Here is a 24,993-nt window from a genome sequence, read left to right on the forward strand (position 1 = left end):
GAAAACTGGGTTGTAGTTCATCGAGCAGATCTTTTAAAATTTCAGTCTTGATGCCCACTGATCTAACATTAACATATCCATGTGGGATTGAGATAAGTATGACTTCATTAGTGTAAGTGGTTGGGATTCTTACTAGGTTGTCTGGGTTTGGAAATATGCCACATTGCCTAGTTCTGCTTCCTAGATGTGCCTTATGCCTATCTCCAATTTGCAGAATTGCCCAGTTACCCAGTTCTAGGCTAGAAATTTTGGGACAGTCTTGGTTTTGAATTTGGTGTGGGGTTTTTGTAGTGCTGATGGCGCTAATTGTATTAAGCAGGACTTTTCCATGGGCTGCCAACAAAAACATTCAAAAAACAGCAAAACAAGAAACATCACAACCCACACTTCCAGAGGATTGATAGACCCAGCGGAATTCTGGTCTCGCTACGACACGCACACAAAACAAAACGAAGAAACAGATCAACTCATGTCCGCCTGGATTATTGACAGCACAAACATTTTAAATGAAATAGCCCCTATAAAAACCCGCCACATCAGAACCACAAATCAGAAGGGATGGTTCGACACAGAGCTGCTACTATTAAAGAGGGACCTCAGAAAGTCAGAAAGATCATGGATAAAGTCAGGAACCCAGGAACTCAGAACTGCCTGGAGACTCAAACTAAAAACCTACAAAAACCTTACCAAGGAAAAACGGAAAAAATTCTACTCCCACATAATTGGTAACATCACAACCAACAGCAGCAACCTCTTTAAACTCGTCAATAACCTTTACAACATCGAAACACTTACTAACAACCATGAAGAATCAACACTAACCGCCAACACCCTAGCGGATTTCTTCAACTCCAAGATCCTAAAACTAAGATCATCATTACCCACCATGACCAATCCCCTGGAGCTCTTTCCCATCCTCCCTGACATCGACATAGCTAAACCAGACCAAGGGTCTAGATCTGACTTAAACTGGAACCAATTTACCACAATCGCCTGGAAAACCTTCAACAAATATTATAACAAATACACCAACTCCTTCTGCAAACTAGATACTTGCCCCCCAAATGTAATGAAAACGGCTCCGATCCACTTTAAAGCAAACATGCTATTATGGGTCAACTTCCTACTATCCGCAGGAAACTTTCCTCCAGAGCAAGGACATATCTTAATAACCCCAATCATAAAAAGCATAAAGGAACCTTCCAACGCACCTTCCAATTATAGACCAATAGCTAGCATACCGCTATTTACCAAAATCGCGGAAGGGGCAGTAAAAGCAGAACTCTCCGCATACCTGGAAAAATTCAATATCCTAAGCGACAATCAATCGGGCTTCCGCACGGACCACAGCACAGAGACCATTATAGCCTCCTTACTTGACTACTTGCACATACTCTTCAGTCGGGGCTCCAGCGCCCTGATCTTGCAATTTGACCTAAGCAGTGCGTTTGACTTAGTTGACCATACTATTCTCCTGGAATGCCTGGCCCACATTGGCATCTCCGACCTGGTCCTCAGCTGGTTCCAAGGGTTTCTACGAAACAGATCCTACAGGGTACGCAAAAATGACAATTTCTCCTACAGCTGGGTTAACTCCTGCGGCGTACCGCAAGGCTCCCCCCTGTCCTCCCACCCTATTCAATATCTACCTCGCCTCCCTCAGTAACCTCCTTCACAAACTCAAGCTCAAATTCTTCATCTATGCAGATGACATCACAATTGTCATCCCTCTAACCAGTCTATCCCAGGAACTTCTCACCTACATAACTAGCATACTCAGTCAGATAGAACTCTGGATGCTCTTCTTCAGACTAAAACTCAACCTGGACAAAACAAAATTCTTCCTAGCCACCCCCAAAGACAAAATCAAAGACACCACAATCCAAGTGAAAGGATTGGTTTTCCCACTCGAACAAACATTAAAAATACTAGGAGTCACGCTTGACAAACATTTATCCCTAGAAAATCACACCGACCTCACTGTCAAGAAAGGCCTTTCAGCAATCTGGAAACTCTGTACCATAAAGAAATACTTTGATGACACCGCATTCCGCCTACTAGTTCAATCCTCCATTCTCAGTATACTGGATTATTGCAATATCATTTACCTAAGCTCCACAAAGAAAATCACCAGAAGACTAAAACTGATTCAAAACACAGCCGTCTGCCTCATTTTCGGCCTGAACAAATGGGAACACATCACTCCCTTCTACCACCAACTGCATTGGCTACCTTTCGAATCCCGAGTCCTTTTCAAGTTCGCCTGCATCTGCTACAAAACAGTATTTGGTCTTTCACCAAAATACCTCTCCCCCCATTTCACTATGTATTGCACCAATAAGAAATCCCGCAGAATTCAGATGTTTGCCTTCCCCTCCATAAAATTATGCCAGCTCAAAAGATTCCTCGACAAAACCTTCGCCTTCCAGGCGGCCAAGCTGAACCCTTGGCTAGCCCAAATGATGCTAGTGGCCCCGACCTACCTTGACTTCAGAAAACTTCTCAAAACACACCTCTTCCGTGAACAGGACCCTTAACCCTTATTCCCCGCTACAATCCTACCCCCCCCACCCCTTCCTTTCTCTCCCCCTCCCCTCTCTTGGCTCCCTCTCCCTCCCTTTTCTCTTCCAATCCAACTATGATAAACATCTGCTAAAACCCCAATACTTCCTTCCTCGTTGCTTGTAATTCCGACAAAATTTTGTAAATCCGTGTTCAGACCGGATCCTAATTTAATTGATGTGAACTGCCTAGAACTCTTTGGGTATGGCGGTATATAAGAACTTAATAATAATAATAATAAAGGGGGGGGGCATAGCCAATATGTATTAGACACCCATTATCTCAGACCTGAAAAGGCACTAATATATATATATATTCTAGTGTTTAAGCCCGTTAGATTAATGAAGCTGAAGGATAGAAATGCTTCAGTTACAGTAAAATAATATTGCTTAATTAGCAAATGTTAAGGTTTTAAAATAGATGTGTGCCACTGCTGTTATTTTCTGTAAGATTGTATAATAGGTGAGTCCTAGGGCATCATGTCCTAAGTGAACATGGTGACAGAGGTGAAGCCAACATCTTCTTACAATCCTTTTTTTAAAGGTAATTAATACAAGGCAAAATGAAATATTTTCTGTTATGGCACCCCAGCAATGGAACCATTTACCTGTCTACCTCTGAGAAAAATCAGTATTACGATTTAAAAGTTCACTAAAAAGCTTCCTTTTCATTGATGCTTTCAGAAATTAGCTTAGCAAAAACCAAAATTTTTTTTTAAAAACCCAACTGATTTCTTTAGCTCCAATATAAATGCAGTGATCTTGAAGAATAAGCTTGCCTAGCAAACAGGGTCCCCCTTCCTTAATGTTTTTTCCCTTAATTATTCTTTTCTTTTGAAATTGTAGTTCTACCCTTTCCCCCACCTTTTCAAGTATGATGTCTAAAAGTTAGTCCATTGTATGTCTCTATGCGATTAATTTTAAAATGTACATTGCTTTGAATTTATTACAAAAGCATTTTTATCAAATTTTAATAAAACTTGTAAACTTGTTATTACTAGGGAAAAGTACTAATGAAATAAGATTGATCAGAAACCATGTGACTTGAATAGAACCAATAGAATATTATTGAAGTATGCAATTTGTAACTGGATTGTAATTGGAAGATGTGCCAATTACGTATGTTTAATAATGAATTGATGATGTCATAATCTCAATAAAATGGCCAGTCACTTATTTTTGGGTGAGCCTTTCTGATGCTGTCCTGTTCATTAAAGGATGACAGAAACACTACCAAGACCTTGAATATTTTAAACCACAATTTTGAGTTAGATTTATTTTCCTTGATCTCCTCTGAGATAGAAATAAGAGTTGAGGGGGTATGAAACCAGTTCAAGTAATTTAGACCAAGCAGGGCCTAATCTTGCCCATTGAAATCAGTGCTGCATGCCCCATAATATACCAAGATAGAGTAGTTGGAAATTTTAGGACTGTCCCAAAATCTCCAGCCTGGAACTGGGTAACTTGGCATCTTTGAATCTGAGCAAGTAGAACTCTTATGGTGGTTAACACACGCCTACATATTGAAGCCCCTCCAGTGAGCCAAGGTGGTGCCTTCCATTGCTTTGTACAGTTAACATGGTATCAAGCAGGAATTCCTACTGTGATCCAGGTGGTATAGTGGGAATATTTGATACTGAGGGCTTTGTGTCAGAATATTTCCAGAGAAAAATATGTTTTGATTTCTCACTGTTGTCTCCCTGCTCTATTTTTTTTTTTTTAAAGGTGTACTGTTTGCTCAAACACCTAGTTCGTCTGCCTCTTCCAGCTACACAAAGGGAAATGGCAACAGTCGTGGCAGCACCAGCACCAGCAGCGGTCCACCTCCTGCGACGCACTCTGTACCTCCAGCTCCTACCTCGCCTTAACCAGCGGCTGTGCTGCTCTTCTCGCCAAACACACATGAGCGCACCACAGCCAATGCCAAAAACAACCCAAAACTTGAATTTCACTTTCTCAGGTTTGTGACCCCCAAGGGTAAGGGTCTAAATAATGGCTTTAAAAAAGGGGTTTCACTGTATGAGGGACAATCGCTGAACTTGGGTGACATTGGCTTTTAGCATTTAAATATGGGGAGGGGTGTTCATTGTAAATTTTAACAGTTTTACCTCACTTTTCACACTTGCACTGTTTTTTTATAAATACCTCTGTATGTACAAATGTTATGCCAGACCCTTAACACATTTCTGGATCATTAAAAGAAAAAACATTTGTACAAAAAAAAAAACTTAAATTGCTCCACTTCCATCTAAAAAATAGAAATGTAGAGGTTGAAAAATAGTTTTAGTGGTTTTGTTTTTTTATTTGCTTTATAAAAGCAAAATATTTTTAATGATGACACTTAGAAAAAAAATCTCTACCAAATTGACTCTCTTCTTTTGTCAATATCTATTTTATTCTCTGAGGCAAAAAGGGGCGTAACAGATGCGCTGTGTACTTGATCTTAGGGTCATCTTTCAGGAAAGCAGGACAGGTCCATGCCAGTGCCTGTGTAGGTCCATTTCTTTTTATTGGTGAAACTTGATTTCCTTGCCTGTTAATGCTGGATGTGAGTGAAGTCCTTTGGGGAGGAGAGGTGGAGAAGAACAGCTCCTAGGTGCATGCCTGTTCTCCTGGGCTGCATATTTAAGAATTTGATGATGTAATGCCCTTAGGCTGAGTCTTCCTAGGTCTGGTCTGGTGGGGGAAGGGTTTGAGAGGTTTCCCTGGGTCTGGCCCTGGAGGTTTCTGGGGAGAGGAAGGGTTTCTCTTTGCGACTTCTTCTGCAGAAACTTGTTGATTGTGCCTTGTCTTAACATGTTTGCTTCTATATTTTGTGTCTGTTTGCCAGGCATTTTCTTTAACATTTGCAGGGCCCGGGTGAGCTAAGAAATTGCATCCCTTGAAGCATGGGCATATTCTATATACACAGAGAGCTGCCTTATAAGCTGCCCTATGGATTTTTGTCTCTCACCTTCTCCTCTGCCTTATAAGAGTTGATTTAAGACTTGAGGTTCTGTGTTCTTAATTTGGGGCTTCAGACTGGATTTTTGTATGCATCTTGTGCCATATGTTTACATGCAGCTGTGGTCTGATGCACAATAGCAGGGAGGGCACAATGCATTTGCAGATAAGCAATAGCCCAAATTTAGTCATAAAATTTTTTTCTTGGATGCCCTTTTGTGTATATATAAACATATGTACAGTCATGTGAAAAAATTAGGACATCCCCAAGAAATATTCAGTTCTTTCTTCCTGCTGCTCACAGCTTCTTCGGCTCCTCTTCAGGGCAGCTCCATTGATACCGGGAGCTGCCCCAGTGCACACCAGCCCTCCTGCTGCAGGGAAGAGACTTCGGGCCACGTGGGAGACCAGCTCCGTCTCCCGAAGCCCCCTGCGGCTCACAGCTGCTTCGGCTCCTCTTCAGGGCAGCTCCATTGATACCGGGAGCTGCCCCAACACACACCAGCCCTCCCACTGCAGGGAATAGACTTCGGGCCGTGTGGGAGACCAGCTCCACCTCCCGAAGTCCCCTGCGGCTCACAGCTTCTTCGGCTCCTCTTCAGGGCAGCTCCATTGATACCGGGAGCTGCCCCAAAGCACACCAGCCCTCCCTCTGCAGGGAAGAGACTTCGGGCTGCGTGGGAGACCAGCTCCGCCTTCCGAAGCCCCCTGCGACTCACAGCTTTTTCGACTCTAACCCCACAAACACATACTCAAACCACCCTACTGATAATCCTCCTCATTACCAGTTGGAAAGTAGTAGCAAGCTCTACTGCAATCAATATCCAACACCACAACAGGAGAACCCTTATAACAAGAAGCTCAAACCACCAAACCAGCACTCAACATCCCATCACCCTAACCTGGAGAAGAAGACCAACACTTCTCAAGACCAAACCTCAACCTCCTCCTAAAACACTCATCTACCCTGAAACGACTCACAATCATCAAACAGATATCACTACCCTAACATGTGCCTACGTAAACATCAGAGCCTTAGGACCTAAAACAGAACAAATAAAAAGCTGGATAAAAACCGAAAACCTAGACTGCCTCTTCCTCACAAAACCTGTTTAACTTCAGACACAGACCCTAGAATAACAGAGGTATGCCCTCAGGGGTACAAAATAACAGTGACCTGCAGAGAAAAAAAAAGAGGAGGAGGACTAGCAATGCTAATCAAGGACTCCCTAACCCTAAATAGGCAAGGAAGTCCATTTGTGTGGTGGATGTTTTTTCTAGTATGTCATCTTACAAGCACCACACTAAAAAACTCACTAAACTGCATGCTCTGCTACATAACACCAGGAAACTGGACCACAGTAAGACCCGAATTTGAAAACTTCATTTACCAAAACTCTTTAACAGCAGAATACAACCTTATCCTAGGAGACCTAAACCTACACCTAGAAGACCAAACATCCAAATCAGCAAAAAACTGTCTTATCATTTCTCAATGCCTTATCCTTCCAAATCCTAAACCTTCAAACTACTCATGAAAAAGGACATCAACTCGACATCACAGCCGTCATGACCCATCAACCAACCACCCCAGTAATTCAAATACCCAATGGAACCTGGTCCCCATCCCTCTGGTCAGACCACTACACATACACCTTCAACATTAACTGGACCAAGAACAAAACCACACCTAAATCGAAAAAAAAATAACATACACCTCACGCAAACACATGGAGCCATCCGTATTCTGGACAAAAATAGATGAAACAATCCAGGACTGTGACCCCAAAGACTTCATCTCTCACTGGAATAACATGACCACCAACATCCTTGATGAACTAGCCCCACTACAAACCAAAACTAGAACCAGCAGAAGATCAGACGAATGGTTTGACAACAAACTGCTCCAACTTAAAAGACAATGCAGACGACTAGAAAGAAAATGGAGAAAAACAAACCTAGATCAAACAAAAACTGCTTGGAAAAAACTTAACAAACAATATAAACTTCTACTAAAAGACAAGAGGAAAACTCACTACACCAATCTTATAGGCACAGAAACCCAAGATACCAAAAAACTATTCCAAATATTAAAAGATCTAACAGACACCAAACCTTACATGACCACTAACAATACCCCAACCCCCTCAGCCACCCTCTTAGCAGATCACTTCAAGAACAAAATTACAAACGCCAGAGCCACCCTCAATTTTACCCCATCCCACCTAAACGAACTCACAATTCACCCCACAGAAAGAGAATCAACTGCAGCAGACAGAACATGGTCTCAATTCCCCAACATACAATGATCCGAACTCAATAAACTCTACAAAAAATACAGCCACGCCTCCTGTGACCTCAACCACCGCCCATCATATCTCCTTACTACCTCCAGTATAAAATTCCGCACTCAACTTCTGCAATAGATACAAACCATGCTCACAAACGGCATTTTCCCTACTGATCTCAGCGAAATCATCATCACCCCAATCCAAAAAGACCCAAAAGGACCAACAGACCAATCATCCAACTACAGAGCCATTGCCTCAATTCCGCTATACGTCAAACTTACAGAAGGCCTAGTAGCCAAACTCCTCACCAACTATATAGATGACCATCTATATTCTCTTCAACCTATATACTGCCTCTCTCGGAACATATCTGGATAATCTAGGAATAACTACCTATAGTTATGTGGATGATATTACCATTCTCATACCATTTGATCAGCCAAAGACCACCTTGACAAATATACTACATCAAACACTAGAATCAGTCAAGATTTGGAGGAAAGATCACAAACTGAAACTCAACCCAGACAAAACTAAATTCATCCTCCTCGAAAATGACAAAGTCCCAACCATAACCAATATAGAACTCAGTTCAATCAACTATCCCATACAAACCACCATAAAACTACTGGGAATGACAATGGACAGATGCTGTACCATGCAACCTCAAATAAATAAAACAATACAGAAATCCTTTGCAGTCATGAGAAACCTGAAACAAGTCCGGAAATTCTTTGAAAGAACACAATTCCAGCTCATAGTGCAATCCCTAATCCTAGGACTGCTAGACTACTGCAACATCCTCTATCTCCCATGCCCCGCTACTATGACCAAGCAACTACAAACAATCCAAAACACAGCTCTGAGACTCATCTACAAACTGAGGAAACATGACCATATCACAGAAGCTTACATCAACTCACACTGGCTACCAATCCAAGAAAGAATACTATTTAAATTCTACTACATGTTATTTAAAATTCTAAACGGAGACAGCCCATCCTACCTGAACAAACGCCTCATCCAAGCATCCTCAACCAGACATAGAAAAACGCACTCCCCATTCACACACTCCGATCAAAGAAGTAAAACGGACAAATTATACAGTGGCCTCCTAGCCACTCAAGCCGCAAAACTAGATAACCAGATCTCCAACCTTCTGATAACCACCCCAGACTACAAGATATTCAGAAAAAAAAATAAAAACTATACTCTTCAAGAAATTCCTAAAAAAGTCCTAACTTCACTTACTCCATCATTCCTCCCTCCTTCCTCCCGCCACACTGAAACTACCTGACCTTCTCTGTACAACCTGAGAAATGACAAATGATCTTCCTTTGTTACCCTCCATTCATAAATATCTACCTACACTTCACCACTTTTTACCACTTGAGAACTGACAAATGACCTTACTCTTTACAACTCTAGAAATGACAAATGATCTACTCTTCACAACTCTAGAAATGACAATTGTTCTTCCATTATAACCCCCATTAATAAATCTTTTGTAATCCGCCTTGAACCGCAAGGTAATGGCGGAATAGAAATCTCTAATGTAATGTAAAAACGTAATATACCACCTGGAGTCACAGCAGTTTCCAAATAAACATACATAAAACAAAAACAAATCATTCTTCAAAATAATATCGATGTCAAATCTTTTTTTTTATTTATCTCTGGAAAAGAAAGTGATGCAATTGCAGGTAAACAACAAAATTTTTTCTTAATTTACTCATGAAACAAAAGATATCCACAAAAATGTGTATTCTAACTGAGGAATAAATTAGGACACCCTTCACCCTAATAGCTAGTGTTACCCCTTTGGCTGAAATAACTGCAGTGAGATGCTTCTTGTAGCAATCTACCAGTCTCTGAGATTGATCTGAGGAAAGTTTGGCCCACTCCTCAATGCAGAATTATTTCAGCTGTGAGATGTTTGAGGGGTTTCTTGCATGTACATCCTGTTTCAAATCACCCCACAGCATCTCAATGGGATTAAGACCAGGGCTTTGACTCGGCCACTCCAGAATTCTTCATTTATTAGTCCTTGGTGGATTTCCTGGTATGTTTTGGGTCATTGTCGTGTTGCAGGGTCCAGTTCCACTTCAGCTTTAATTTTAAGAATAGCCTTACTGGGTCAGACCAATGGTCCATCAAGCCCAGTAGCCTATTTTCACGGTGGCCGATCCAGGTCACTAGTACCTGGCCAAAACCCAAGGAGTAGCAATATTTCATGCTAGTGATCCAGGGCAAGTAGTGGCTTCCCCCATGTCTTTCTCAATAACATACTAAGGACTTTTCCTCCAGGAACTTGTCCAAACCTTCCTTAAAACCAGCTACGCTATCCGCTCTTACCACAACCTCTGGCAATGTGTTCCAGAGCTTAACTATTCTTTGAGTGAAAAAATATTTTCTCCTATTGGTTTTAAAAGTATTTCCCTGTAACTTCATTGAGTGTCCCCAAGTCTTTGTAATTTTTGACGGAGTGAAAAATTGATCCACTTGTACCCTTTCTACTCCACTCAGGATTTTGTAGACTTCAATCATATCTCCCCTCAGCCGTGTCTTTTCCAAGCAGAAGAGCCCTAACCGTTTTAGTCTTTCCTCATATGAGAGGAGTTCCAGCCCTATCATCTTGGTTGCTCTTCTTTGAACCTTTTCTAGTGCCACTACATCTTTCTTGAAATAAGGAGACCCAGAATTGAAAGCAATACTCCAAATGAGGTTGAACCATGGAGTGATACAGGAGCATTTTAGCATTCTTAGTCTTGTTAACCATCCCTTTTTTAATAATTCCTAGCATCCTGTTTGCTTTTTTTTGCCATCGCCGCACATTGGGTGGAAAGTTTCATCGTATTGTCTACGATGATTCCCAGATCCTTTTCTTGGGCGCTAATCCCCAAGGTGGACCCTAGCATCCAGTAACTCTGATTCAGGTTATTCTTCCCAATTAGCATCACTTTGCATTTGTCTACATTAAATTTCATCTGCCTTATGGATGCCCAGTCTTCCAATTTCCTAAGGTCTGACTGCAATTTTTCACAATCCACATGTGTTTTAACAACTTTGATCAGTTTAGTGTCATCTGCAAATTTAATCACCTCACTTGTCGTTCCAATTTCCAGATCATTTCTAAATAAGTTAAATAGCACTGGTCCTAGTACAGACCCATGCGGCACTCCACTGTTTACTCTCCTCCATTGAGAAAATTACCTCTGTTTTCTCTCCGATAACCAATTCCTAATCCACAACTGAACTTTGCCACCTATCCCATGACACTTTAATTTTCTCAGGAGCCTCTCGTGAGGAACTTTATCAAAAGCTTTCTGAAAATCTAGATACACTTTATCAATTGGCTCACCTTTATCCATATGTTTATTCACACTTTCAAAGAAGTCAAGCAAATTTGTGAGGCAAGATCTCTCTCGGCTGAACCCATGCTGACTCTGTCTCATTAAATCATGTTTGTCTATGTGTTCCACAATTTTATTTTTTTATAATTGTTTCTACCATTTTGCCCGGCACTAAAGTGAGGCTTACCGGTCTGTAATTTCTCAGATCTCCGCTGGAGCCCTTTTTAAAAATTGGATAACATTGGCCACCCTCCAATCTTCAGGTACTACAGACAATTTTAGCAACAGCTTACAGATCACTAACAGCAGGTTTTCTTACAGATGGTCTCACATGTTTCTCAAGCACCCTCTGATACACGGTAGAATTCATGATGGATTCTATGATGGTGAGCTGGCCAAGTCCTGTTGCAGCAAAGCATCCCCAAACCATGACACTTCCACCTCCATGCTTCACAGTTGGTATGAGGTTCTTTTCCTGAAATGCTGTATTTGATGTATGCCAAACATGTCCTCTTTTCTGGTGTTCAAACAATACAATTTTAGACTCATCTGTCCATAGAACACTATTTCAGAAAGAAGTACTGGTGTTTGTCTACATTCTCTCTGACAAACTTCAGTCTGGCCTTGATGTTTCTGTCACAGAGCAAAGGTTTCCTCCTTGCACACCTCCCATGCAAGTTAAATTTGTACTGTCTCTTTCTGATTGTAGAGATATGCACTTTCACATAAACAGTAGCAAGTGCCTGCTATAGGTCCCATGTTGACATTTTATGGTTTTTGGAGACTTCTTTTAGCATATTGCGGTCTACTCTGGGAGTCAACTTGCTTGGAAGGGCAGACCTGGGCATGTAGACAGTTGTTTGGAAAATCCTCCACTTGTACATTATTTTCTGGACCATGGAATAGCTAATATCAAATTCTTTTGAGATCTTTTTAAATCCCTTACCAGACTTATAAGCTGCTACAATCTTCTTTCTGAAGGCCTCAGATAGCTCTTTTGATCTCACCATGGTGTTCACTCTCATTGCAGCAGTCATTAGCACACCAAACTAAATGTCTGAGGTTTAAGTAGGGCAAATCTCCTTCAAAATGCTGAGTAACAATGTTCTTATGTGCACCTGATGTGATACACCTGTGTGTGATTTGAGCCACTGTAAGTGGAGGTGTCCTAATTTATTTCTCAGTTAGAATACACATTTTTGTGGATTTTTTTTTTTTCCATGAGTAAATCAAAGAAATTTTTGTTGTTTACCTGCAATTACATCACTTTCTTTTCCAGAGATAAATAAATAAAAGATTTGACATCGATATTTGAACATTTCTTAAGAAAGAACTGAATGTGTCATGGGGTGTCCTAATTTTTTCACATGACTGTATTTCTAGTGCAATAGGTGTCTCATTCTGTATGGACAGGTAATATCCCCATGCTTGTGAGCCGTGCAAAAGGAATCTACTCCAGCTTTTGAATCCCTCCTCCTTCACTAGAGGGCTCTGCTGCCCTCTTCAGTTATTCCTTCTAAAGGCGAGCCAGAAGGAGTTTTTCTGATCTGCTGTGTATATTTCTTTATTTTTTTAGTCTTTCTTTTCGCTCAGCCCAAGGTAGATTCCTTGGTATCACAGGTAACCAAACGCACATCCCTAACAAGTGAGGGAGGCATGGTATTAAAGGATATGCAGGACTGCAGAGTGGATGTGATTCTTAAAAGACAATTTAAAAAGCTTGCCTTGGGAATTGAGGCACCTGCAGTAACTTCCTTTGTGACACATGCCTGTCATACCAGGTTGTGGGGGCTTGAGCTGGCTGAGGGTGAGCCTTTGCCTCAGCTCCTATTAGTTGGAATGGACTATGCTCTCTATGACATAATTAGTCATGAGCAAAGTTTCAGCTTATTTGATCTCAGCCCGCAGGATGCTCTGGATCAGGCAATGGGCTGGAAATTCCTCCTTCATGGCTATCCTCAGCAGACTTCCTTTCAAAGGATATAAATGTTCAGAAAGTGACTAGATGATCTTATGTCCAGTGTGGCAGATATCGGCCCAAAACTTCCTGATGGCAGGCTGTGAGCCACTAGAGGCTCCGGGCAGCCTAATTTTTTTGGCTTCAGGCACTTTTGACAGTACTTGGGTAGAGCCTCCTCTCAGAGATCCTTCCAGGGAACCAGGCAGAGATTTTCAGGTCTCAAGCGGAGCCAAGCCTCCAGTTTTATGCTGCTCCAGCCTCCAAAAAAGTACAATGACATCAGGTTGGGAGCAGTTCCCCTGAAGATAGGGGGATGCCTCTCGGAGTATGTGGAGGCCTGGCACAGATTTCATCACTGTTGGGTACTGGAGGTCATTTAGAGTGGGTACAAGCTTGAATTCACCTACCCTTAACAGACTGGTTTGTTGAGTCCTGGTGAGGCACCCAGAGAAAGCAAACGAGGTTGTGGCTACAGGTCAGAGGATGTTAGATATTCAGGCCATAGAGTCCGTGCTGCCCGAGGATTCAGGCTGAGGCAGATACTCCATATACTTCGTAGTGCCGAAGAAAGGCTCGGATGATTGGAGAGACAGTCTAGATCTTACACACATCAATGCATCACTGAAGGTTCCATGCTTTCACATGGAAGACAATAAGATCAGTCATAGTGGTGGTGGTGCTGGGTGATTTCTGGCCTCTCCGAATTTGATGGAGACCTACCTGCACATTCCCATCTGTCCGGAACGCAGAAAGTTCCTGAGATTTCATGTCCTGGAAAACCATTACCATATCATACCATATGGTTTTATACCCTGCAATTGTCTACTGGGAATTATTATAGCTTACATAAGATTAATAGAGTTTAAACATAAACAACATGGATTATTGCAGCTTACATAAGATAATAAGGTTTAAACAGGAGCAGCTTGGCTCATATAATATAGAGCTTCAGTCCTGGACTGTAATGAGAATAGATGCGTTTTTAGTGCCTTCTTGAATGGAAGGTAAGAGGGGATCTGACATAAGCAAGTCGGGAGGTAGTTGCAAATTTTACAGCCTTGGAACTCGAACCAGTTCTCGACTCTTCCCCTCGGGCTGGCAACAGCTCCTCACACGTTTACCAAGGTGATGGTGGTGATAGCTGCCTATCTACACAAGACGAGCTTACAGGTTAACCATACTGGCTGATCAGAGCTCCATCATTCCCAGGAGGAGAACAAGTGGCAGCTCACATGGTCCAGGTCCTGCAGAGCCTGGGTTGGATATTGAATTTCTGAAACAGCCAACTAATTCCATCCTAATACCTGGGAGTCGTCTTAAACATGGCAGAAGGTTGTGTTTATCTTCCAGAGGCATGCAGACAAAAGCTTTGCACCCAGATAATGAGCTTGTTGGCCAAAACAGCTCTGTCCATGCGGCACTACCTAAAAGTACTAGAATCCATGACAACCACGACAGACATAGTCCCATGAGCAAAGACTCACATGCATCCTCTCCAGAGCACACCACAATCGCGGTGGTCACCTCAGTCGTTTTCCCTGCAGATGTCTCTACTGTGGACTCCAGAAGCCCAGGCCAATATGGGCTGGTGGTTCCGCTCACAGGCATTATCAAGGGACATGCTTCTCAGAATAGCTTCATGGGTGTTTGTCTATGTGCAATAGCCGAAACCACCGCATCAACCAGAGGTGACTTAAAGGTATCCCTATTCCCATCAGGAATGGGATAGAGCCTGGTCATGAACCGCGTCCGGAATCTTCCACTGTGCGTGCATTACATCCTGAATATCTTGATGCATAGGAAAAGAACAGAAGGCCAACTTGATCCCCAGAAGCAGGGAGTCCTTTACTTCTTCCTCAAAGTACAAAACCAAAGAAACCTGAGCACCGAGGTTCTTCAGTCGGATTACCAGGCTGAGGGTCTGGATGCATTGGTGCAGTCTTGGCCTATGGACAGTCTGTGGTATATCTTTCCTCTGTGGCATCTGGTGGGCAGAGTTCTTTGCATTGCTCGGCACAAAGGCTGCATGATCCTGGTAGCTCCAGACTGGCCCAGTCACCCGTGGTACGCAGATCTTCCACTGCCCCTCTCACCAGACCTTCTGACTCAGGGTCCCATTCCAATGTTTGATCCGGGTCCCTTTTGTCGTATGGCTTGGCTCTTGAAAGGGAACACCTAAATAAGAAAGGTTATTCAGATAAGGTGATCTCCACCCTCATAGATTCTCAGAGACTTTCAACCTCTCGGGCTTATTTGCGAGTTTGGCATCTCTTTGAGGAGTGGTGTTCTGTGCATGTTGTGATTCCCCTTTTCGCATCTTTACCTCACATCTTAGAGTGTATGCAGGATGGCCTGGACCGGGTCCTTGCCTGATCCTCTTACAGGGTTCAGATTGCGGCTTCATCTTCTTTTTGCGGTCTGTTGCATGATCGGCATTTGTTCTCTTTGGATGTGATTTGATTCTTGAGAGCGGCGAAATTGCTCCAGCCTCCAGTTCATCCTTTGGTTCCAGTCTGGGATCTCAATCTGGTTCTTACCGTGCTGGTTTGTCCTCCTTTTGAGTCTCTCAGCTTCTGCATGTTTAAGAATCTTACTCTCAAGGTGATGTTCCTGGTGGCCATTAAGTCAGCAAGGCATGTTTCCAAGCTGGAGGCCTTTTCATGTAGACCTCCCTTCCTGGAGTTTTCCAGGGAGCGAGTTATGCTACGGCCGTTTCCCTCGTTTCTGTCGAAGGTATTTTTGCCTTTTCATGTTAACTAGTCTGTAGTTCTTATGGTCTTAGGTAGTCGGGAGGGCTCTTTGGAGCAGAGACAGTTGCACAATTGGATGTCCGTAGGGTCCTTCATACTTCTGTTCAACGGACTCAGGAGTTCCGTCAGTCGAATCGTCTCATAAGGGGGACAGTGCTTCCAAGGCTGCGATTGCTCGCTGGATCAAGGAGGCTATCACTTCAGTGTACCTTCTTCAACAGAAGCCTGTTCCGGATTTTCTCAAAGCTCATTCCACACAGGGGCAGGCAGCTTCTTGGGCTGAGTCTTCTCTTGTGCCTCCTGTGGATATCTGTAATGCTGCAATTTGGTCTTGTCTCCATTCCTTTGTTCAGTACTAACGTGTGGACGTTCAGATGCGTCAGGGTGCAGTGTTCAGTGAGCGTGTTCTTGTGGTGGTCCTTCAGGGATCCCACCCATGATGGGTACTGCTTTGGTATGTCCCATCCGTTTCTATGACAGTCTGGAGGAATGCTAAAAAAGTAGAAATTAGGTTCTTAACCTGCTAATTTTCTTTCTTTTAGTCCCTCCAGACCGGCACAGACCCCCTGTCAGTTTTATTCGGTGTTTTTTCTCGAATAGTATGTTTTTTTTCTGCAATATCTTTTTGTTGGGGAGTTCAATAAAAGCAGCTGCGTTTGGGTCATCTGGCTTAGCTGGCAAGCTGTGAGGACGTTTTTGAAGGTTCTTATTCTAATCAATATCCAACAATGTTTTTTCCCTGTCCATTTTGGACAATTACTTGATATTCTCCTTCTGAAAGTTACTTTGGTGTTTATAGTTCACAGATATTAAATTCTTAGTTGGTTACTGCTTGGCTATTCATCAGACTGATTGTAGATGGGTTTCACAGCCCACTTATACTACAGCAAAAAGTCAATGTCTCAGTCTCCACCTGCTGGCAGAGGAGCTTAAACCCATCTGTTTCTGTGCCGGTCTGGAGGGACTAAAAGAAAGAAAATTAGCAGATAAGAACCTAATTTCAACTTATAATTTCAGAGCAGAACAGAGTTGTAGTTGGGTAGTTTCTCCATACTCCTCCTTCACATGTGTTTCTATACGGGGCTATTGCCTGCTTTGGTACAAACTGAAGGGGGCAGCAGAGCCCTATAATGAAGGAGAAGGGATTCAAAACCTGGAGCTGATTCCTTCTGCATGGCTTGCAAGCATGGGAATATTACCCATCTATCCAGAATGACGCACCTATCTACTAGAAAAGATATTAGCAAGATAAGAATCTAATCTCTTTATATGTATGTGTTTGTATGTATATGAGATACATATGCATATATATACTCTGTATGTGTGTATCATATATATATATATATATATAGATAGATATAGATAGATATAGATAGATATACACACACATGTGTATATATGTACGTATACATACATACACATACTGATTACTTTGAGCCCATTTCCTGAGGGTTGGGGGCCCAGGGTAGATAGTTTGATCTAGGCAATAAAATACTTGAGGTTTTATCATCTCAGTACCATCTTAAATCTGCCATATCGGATGCACTCTTGATACTCTTGGGAGGTAAAGAAATCCAGCTAAAGCCCTGTGACTCTGCAAACAGCCTTGATCTGCATAATGGGGAACAACTTGTACATGCCCTCCTGGACACTAAATTGACAGTGAGTTGTAGATTGATAGATGGCTGGTGCAGTGTGGTATGCTGCTTTAATGAGTTTTGACCCTCCCCTTTATTTCAAAGGATGTTTGATTCTGACTTTGCCATTCATTGAAAAAGGAAAAGTAAGAAGGACACTAGAAACAGAGATTAACCCCTAGTGTGACCCATTCACCCTTAGATTTCTCCCCTTTTGAAAAGGGGAAGGAAGATGTAGCCATGTTCTGCCATCTACATTTAAAAAAAGGCATTAGTCTTTCACATTTTCCCAACCCTACAACCGAGCAGCTTCTCTGTGTCCTGGACATTTGTAGGGCTGTACCTGTCAGATATTGACTGGTTGCTGCTAAAGGAATGAGAGGGACCAGCTTCTCTAGTACTGTGGTACTTCTGCCCAGTAATCTCCCAAAACCCTCCATTCTCAAGAACAAACAGTGCTATGTCAGAGAAGGCTGCAGCTCCCTGATTTGCTGTTTTTTGTAGTTATTTTCTTCACCCCCCACCATTAGGATGTGAACTTTTGCAGGACTTGGAAGAAGTATTGTATAGTTATAGCTCATGAGAGACTTCTTCTCCTGTTACCTTTACAGAACTTTTGCACATCTTTTCAGGGCTGTGATTCCATTACTTGGAAGTGAGGAATGCAGAATTTGTAACCGTAAATACCAATTTAAGTTTTTGGGGTTTTTTTAATTCTTGACCGATATGCATTAATATTTTAAGTGGATCTGATTCAGTATACTGTAGCGGCCATTTGAAAGTTTGGGGAAAGGGAAAGCCTTGGTGTGTTAGAAGTAAAGGACAGGAACTGTGAGGATCAAAAGGGGTCAACAGTATTCCCTGGCAGAACTGAAGGAGGAAAAGGGGGCGGCTAAATTTAGCTGTGTGCAAGTACCCTCGGGCTCCATTCATGTCTGGCATTTCTTGTGTGTATTCTGTACACTGAAGAACATAAGAATAGCCTTACTGAGTCAGAAGAATGGTCTGTTTAGCCCTGTAGCCCGTCCTCATGGTGGCCAATCCAGATCACAAGCACCTGGCAAAACCCCAAATAACAGCAACATTCCATGCTACCAATCCAGGGCAAGTACTGGCTTCTCCCATGTCTTTCTCAAAGTCTTTCTCAATAACGACTATGAATTTTTCTTCCAGAAAATTATCCAAACCTTTCTTAAAACTAGCTACATTAACCACTCTTACCACAACCTCTGGCAACATGTTCTAGAGCTTAACTATTCTCTGAGTGAAAAAATATTTTCTCCTATTGGGTTTTAAAGTATTTCCCTGTAACTTCGAGTGTCCCCTAGTCTTTGTAAGTTTTGACGGAATAAAAATATTGATCCACTTGTACCCGTTCTACACCACTCAGGATTTTGTAGACTTCAATCATATCTCCCCTCAGCCATCCCTTTTCCAAGCTGAAAAGCCCTAACCTTTTTAGTCTTTCCTCAAACGAGAGGAGTTCCATCCAGCGCTATGGCCTAATTTTTGTGCATTTGCCACCAGATTCTATAAAGGTCACCCAAATTTGGGCGCAGAGCTCAGGTCCACATGCAAGCTAATTAATGAGTTGTTATCAATCAATTATTTACATTAATTAGCATTTGCATTAAATCTGCCTGTGAGCTAGTCTATAATATTGCATGCCAAAATGGTCTTGCATTCAGCTGAAAAGGAAGTGTGACCAGGGGAAGGGGTATGGGTGGGTCTAGCGTTCTCAAAATTTAGGTTTCAGCAGGCATAAGGCATCAGGTGCAGGAAACCATGCTAAGCACTATAATATAAGTGAGCCAGCCCCTTGCTTGACTGAACCATCACACATCTGTTTCTTCTGTTTGAATCATAGGGTTATAAGGACTAACAAAGAAGCAGTTGTAGTGTTTGTGCCTTAGTAAACCTTACATCTGAAGAAGGGACCTGAGAGATCCTGAAAGCTCAGATACTTCAACAGCTTATGTTGGTCTGCTGGAAGGAATGAAAACTTAAGATTCCAGCTTTCTCCCAGTCCAATGTGCCTGCTAGAATTCTGTTCTTTTCTTACAAAAAAAACAAAAAAAAACAAAGCGTGTTTGTAAGTGGTGTAGAATCCTCTCTAAAGTGTATAAATAGTATGTGCGGGTATCTGTAAGCTGTTGCTCATAATTCTCAGGGGATATGATATGTTGTCCCACTGTTGCTTGTGGATTCAGTGGGAGACAGTCTCTGTATATTAAATTCTAGTCTGTAGGTGTGATACAAAGTTGTTTTAGTAACACGTTGTATTCAGGGAATCTGCGTTTGAAAAGTTCATCTTGTGCCCAAGGTACAGATTTCTTGAGTGGTTGGGGGTGAAAGGAGGTCCTGTCTGCAGTAGGTCAGGATGAGAAATTTGTCACACAACTGTAATGGTCCTGCATAACTGTGACATTATACTTTTCCTGGTGAGTTTCCTGGAAACAAGCCTCCCAGGTTATTGTGAAATAAATTTCAAAGAATTATTTGCTTGCAAGACATGTAATTTAACTTCCCTTGAGGGAGCCAGTGTGGATTGGGTTGTTTTGTACTGTTGGGATGTACAGGGCTGGGCATTTGCTAAGAGACTGGAAATGAGAGAGAGCGAGCCTGAGGAGCTAGTGACTGCAGAAAAGATGGAGGCTGCCCTCTTTAAAAAGAGGGAAATCTGATTCCTTACTAGGACTCAAAAGGAACAGGGAAGAGGAGGCAGCGTAGCCTGCTGGAGCCCCAGTTTCCTCCTAAGGTGTACAGCACAAGCAGGGCTCTTCTCTGGGAAATAGGAGTAGACATCAGCCTTGCAGATGTGGGGGAAGGGAGGAACCTAGGATTTCACTCAGGGCCTAGAGCAGTGTCTCGCAAACTTTCCAGCTGGCAGCACACTATAGCCAGTGCCCCAACTGGAAGGCACCCGAAGTGTGCAGACGTCGATGCGATGACATCACACCGATGTCCGTGCATGCGCGGAGGCTCATCTGGCTACGGCCCGCTTCAGTGGAGGGATCTGGGAGGTGCGGGGAGAGGAAGAGAGACACCAGCCAGGAAGTCATCTATGCCGGCTGACTTCCTACAGGACGTGCCTCTCGCCACGAGAGGAAAGTTCTATAGGCAGTCAGCCGGCGTGGACGACTCTCCTCCACCAGTGTGTTGCGGCACACCTGAAATCTTAGGAGGCATGCAGTTTGCGATACACTGGCCTAAACGTTCTCAGACAATCATTTGATGCCTAAAATTGCTTCCCAACTGGTCTTTGCGAGATTTGGGGATGGGTTCCTCTTGCACTGGATAGTGAAAGAAAAGATCACCTGGCAGACAGGAGAGTTGTGTGTTTCCATTGATGGGAGAGGGGTTAGCATTTATTCCTGAAGGCAGGGATTAATTCTTATAACTAAGCATTCATACATGTGTGTTTTTTCTAATTTTCATTGAATTGTTTTCTTTGTTGTGGGGCAGGGGAGGGGGGGGTTGCTACACTGGCAGCTTTTTTTGCTTTAGCATATCCATCCAATGGTAGTTTCTGGAGTTTTGCAAGCAAACAAGAAGCAGTGGGACTGTTTTTACAGTGTGTGTATCTCAGGTAAAAATATATAAGACTGCATCCTACCTCTCATCACCCCTGCTGTATTTGAAAGAAATACATCAGTTTTTTTCGCAGAAGTTCAGGTATTAAAACTTGTTGAAAATAAAACACTGAAAGTTTACATTTTATAACATTATTATACAGATTGTATTTAAACTTAAGAATATTTAAGTCAATTGTAACCCTGTAAATTTGATGGAATATTAAAAAGATAAATGAGAATACATACAGTGCACTTCCATTTGCCTTTGTTACTTGGCTGCATTCTCTTCTCCCTATGTCTTTCTCTGTTTGTTTGAACAGTTGGTTGAATGTTACACTTAAAAGGGAAGTACTCCCTTTTTTTAGTTTATGCCTGATACCCTTGCTGATATCCTATGCTCATACTTGAGCTGTTTATATTCTTTGTAATAGAAAGAAACACCAGCAGAGTTAAATGTCTTTGAAGAGGGTCTTTGTATATCATTGTAGTGTGGATTGCATTAGTGTGTGTTTGATGCTCATTTACAATTTTGAAACATCATTGAGACCAGTCTGGCACTGGCATTTCCTTGTGTTTTGCTGCTCCAGCTGAGAATTGAGAAAGAAAAAAAACAACTTGTATCTGATACTTTTTTTTTTTTTTAATGCAGCTGAACGTATGTTTATAGGAAAGGGAAATGTGCTATTTTTCTGCTTTGGTCTCCTGTTTTCTCTTTTGTGCCTCTGTGTCTCAGCAGACAGACACAACAAGGTAGACTCATCCTACAGAGGATTTCTGACATCTCTTTGCACCACTTCTCTAACCAAGTGTCACTTCTCCCCTGCAGCTCTGGCAGTGTTACCCTGAATTTCTCTGTGCTTCACATTTCTGTAGCCACACTGGTGATTTATTGGGTACAGATGATGAGCTTTCTGCCATTCATCAAAGTTACTTACTTGTAACAGGGGTTCACTGTGGACAGCAGGATAAGCCAGCCACACCATGGTGGACGTTATCCGACAAGCCCAATTCAGATTCGCTCTCCCAAAGCTCAGAAGGCGGCTTTGGAGAGCCTCCTCTGAGCTTGTGCAGGTGACCCTGTATAGGCTTGTGCTAGCCTTCTCTATACTTAGTGCTTTTCCTAGCTGGAGATTGAGGTTCACCCGCAGGGGAGGGTTTGTGTGGCTGACTTATCCTGCTGTCTACTGAGAATCCCCGTTACAGGTAAGTAACTTTGCTTTCTGCATGGACAAACAGGATAAGTCAGCCACACCTTGGTGACTCTCCAGCTGTGGGGTTCTGAGGGGTAAAAGAGGATGTGCCCTTTATAGAGGTGGTCCTTTCTGCAGCCCATTACCATGCTGAGATAGGGTGAGACTGGAGATTAGGCACTTAGAAAATATGTGAAATCAGACCATTGTTGTTGTGTTGCAAATGTTAAGAATTTCATTGGTAGCTGAACTTTACCAGCATGGCGAGGTACATGTTGGAAGCACACAAAAGAAGCACAAGGGGCCTTCAAGTCCTGAGTAGTCAAACTTCCATTTATTGAAGGATCTGACACGGTTCATGTTTCAGTGTATCCACTTATGTCAGGGGTCATTCAATGTAATCCATACAAAGAATAATGGAAAGATAGCCAAACAGATAACACCAAATATTGACTCGCTAAACAATAGGTATTCAAGATATAACAAGAAGATAAGAATTGCCGCTGCTGGATCAGACCAGTGGTCCATCGTGTCCAGCAGTCCGCTCGCTCGGCGGCCTTCTGGTCAAAGACCAGCGCCCTAACTGAGACTAGCCCTACCTGCGTATGTTCTGGTTCAGCAGGAAGTTACACCTGTGTATTAACAGCTAATTTTTTTTTTTTCTATTTGTTGATTAGATTATATCTCATTATTTTGGAATGTGCATCCACCAGGTTTGGTTTTAGACATGATGGGGGCCCATGTAAAAAAAAACTTCACTCATTATCCTTCTGTCTCCAGCAAAGTGGTGCTTAATCTCCAATTTTGGGATGGACCACCCTTATCATCCCTGGCGTTCCAAGCCATTCCCCAGAAATTAAGCCTTGTGTATAGATAACCTAGCAAGTATGCTTGGAACCAGATTTTAATCAAACATGTAAATAGGGTTGAAAATTTTCTCTATCTTTTTGCTGCCTATACTTTCCACATGATTCATGGAATAAATTAAGCACTCCACCGCATGGGCCTTTCTACTGCCAGTGGTTCTGTGTTCTTCCTTTCACAGTTACAGCTCTAGAGGGGACCAACTGCCTACTGCAGGTTTCTTACATAAACCTCAGCTGAATCCCAGCAGATTTGCTAAGCTTAGACTACCTATAAACCAAACAAGGCAGCAGGGGTTGAGCTGCTGTTCAATGAATGCATGCTTCTATTTAAGCTCCAGTGAGTGGTTTGCCACCCATGAGTCCTGTAGATAGAGCTTAGACTGGATTTTGGCTTTTGGCAGAATGACTCTCAAAATTGAAAATCCAATACAGCAGGGGTGCCCAAAAGGTCAATCGCGATCGACCAGTAGATCACGAAGGTAACGCAAGTCGATCGCGGAGCCCATCCCGAGCTCCGTGATAGACTCACATTGCCTTTGCATTCTACCTGCTTCCCGATGCTGTAAAGAGGACGCTGAGGCGCCAGTCTGACCAACCTTCCTCACCCAACATCAATTCTGACGTCGAAGAGGAAGTTCCAGGCCAGCCAATCGCTGCCTGGCTGGCCCGGAACTTCCTCTTCGACATTAGAATTGAGGTCGGGTGGGGAAGGCTGGTCCAGGCGCTTCTGTGTCCTCTTTACGGCGTTGCGGCAGCGGTGGTGGCTTGTTCCCCGATGGCAGCAGTGGTGGCTTGGGGGGAGGGCAGGGAGAAGAAAGGGGGCAGGAAGACAGAAAGAAAGAAGGGAGACAGAAAGGGGGGACAAAGAAAGGGAGCAGGGAGACAAAAAGAAAGGGGGCATGGAGAGAGAAAGAAAGAGGATATGGAGACAGAAAGAAAGACGGACAGAAAGAAAGAAGGGGGCAGGGAGAAAGAAAGAAAGGGGAGGGGGGCAGGGAGAGAGGAAGAAAAAGTTGGGGGAGGGAATGAGGTCTGGAGGAAAGGAAGCATACAGGAGGCTGAAAGAAGGGAAGAAATATTGCATGCACAGTCAGAAGAATAAAGTGCAACCAGAGACTCATGAAATCACCAGACAACAAAGGTGGGAAAAATGATTTTATTTTCAATTTAGTAATAAATGTGTCCGTTTTGAGAATTTATATCTGTTGTCTATATTTTGCACTATGGCCCCCTTTTACTAAACCGCAATAGCGATTTTTAGCACAGGGAGTCTATGAGCATCGAGAGCAGTGCAGGGCATTCAGCGCAGCTCCCTGTGCTAAAAACGCTATCACGGTTTAGTAAAAAGGGAGGGGGTATATTTGTCTATTTTTGTATAGCTATTATTGAGGTGACATTGCATAAAGTCATCTGCTTTGACCTCTTTGGAAACCCCTGGAATATAAATGATAATTAACATTTTCTCTGCGTACAGTGTGCTTTGTGTTTTTTAAAAAAAAATTTTATTGTTGGTAGATCATTTTGACTTGGTCATTTTAAAAATAGCTCACAAGCCAAAAAAGTGTGGGCACCCCTACAATACAGGATCAGTAATCATATGATGCAGCTGGAGTAAATGCAGAATGAGCTTCAAACAGTTTTTGTTGTTCAGCATGTAAAAATGTATAATTGGTAAACTGAGTTGATGGAAGCTGGAGAGGACTTACTCACTAGCAACTACCAGGCAAGTAACTAATGCACATGGCTCAGTTTTGCACAGCCATAAACTCACTCTGCATCTCCACTTGTCACGTAACCGCAGTCGGGAGGTGTAATGAAAAGATGCAATCCTAACCACCCCCATCTCTCAATCAGAGACTGTAACACA

General features: G+C 42.7%; 1 protein-coding gene across 5 annotated transcripts in view; it reads left to right on the forward strand.

Annotated features, from left to right (window-relative positions):
- The window catches only part of ARID3A (AT-rich interaction domain 3A), a 143,052-nt gene extending 121,739 nt beyond the window's left edge, over positions 1–21,313 (forward strand). For 4 of the 5 annotated variants that reach the window (XM_033954283.1, XM_033954280.1, XM_033954284.1 and 1 more), the window contains exon 9: positions 4,287–6,646. In XM_033954283.1, the coding sequence (XP_033810174.1) occupies positions 4,287–4,429 (143 nt within the window). In that variant the 3' untranslated portion in view covers positions 4,430–6,646. Of the gene's footprint in view, positions 1–4,286; positions 6,647–19,362 lie in introns of those variants that run through there. The other variant, XR_004540306.1, reaches the window with a different exon arrangement.
- Positions 21,314–24,993: the final 3,680 nt, after the last annotated feature.

Source organism: Geotrypetes seraphini, chromosome 8 (assembly GCF_902459505.1).
Source record: "Geotrypetes seraphini chromosome 8, aGeoSer1.1, whole genome shotgun sequence".
Classification (NCBI taxonomy): Eukaryota; Metazoa; Chordata; class Amphibia; order Gymnophiona; family Dermophiidae; genus Geotrypetes; species Geotrypetes seraphini.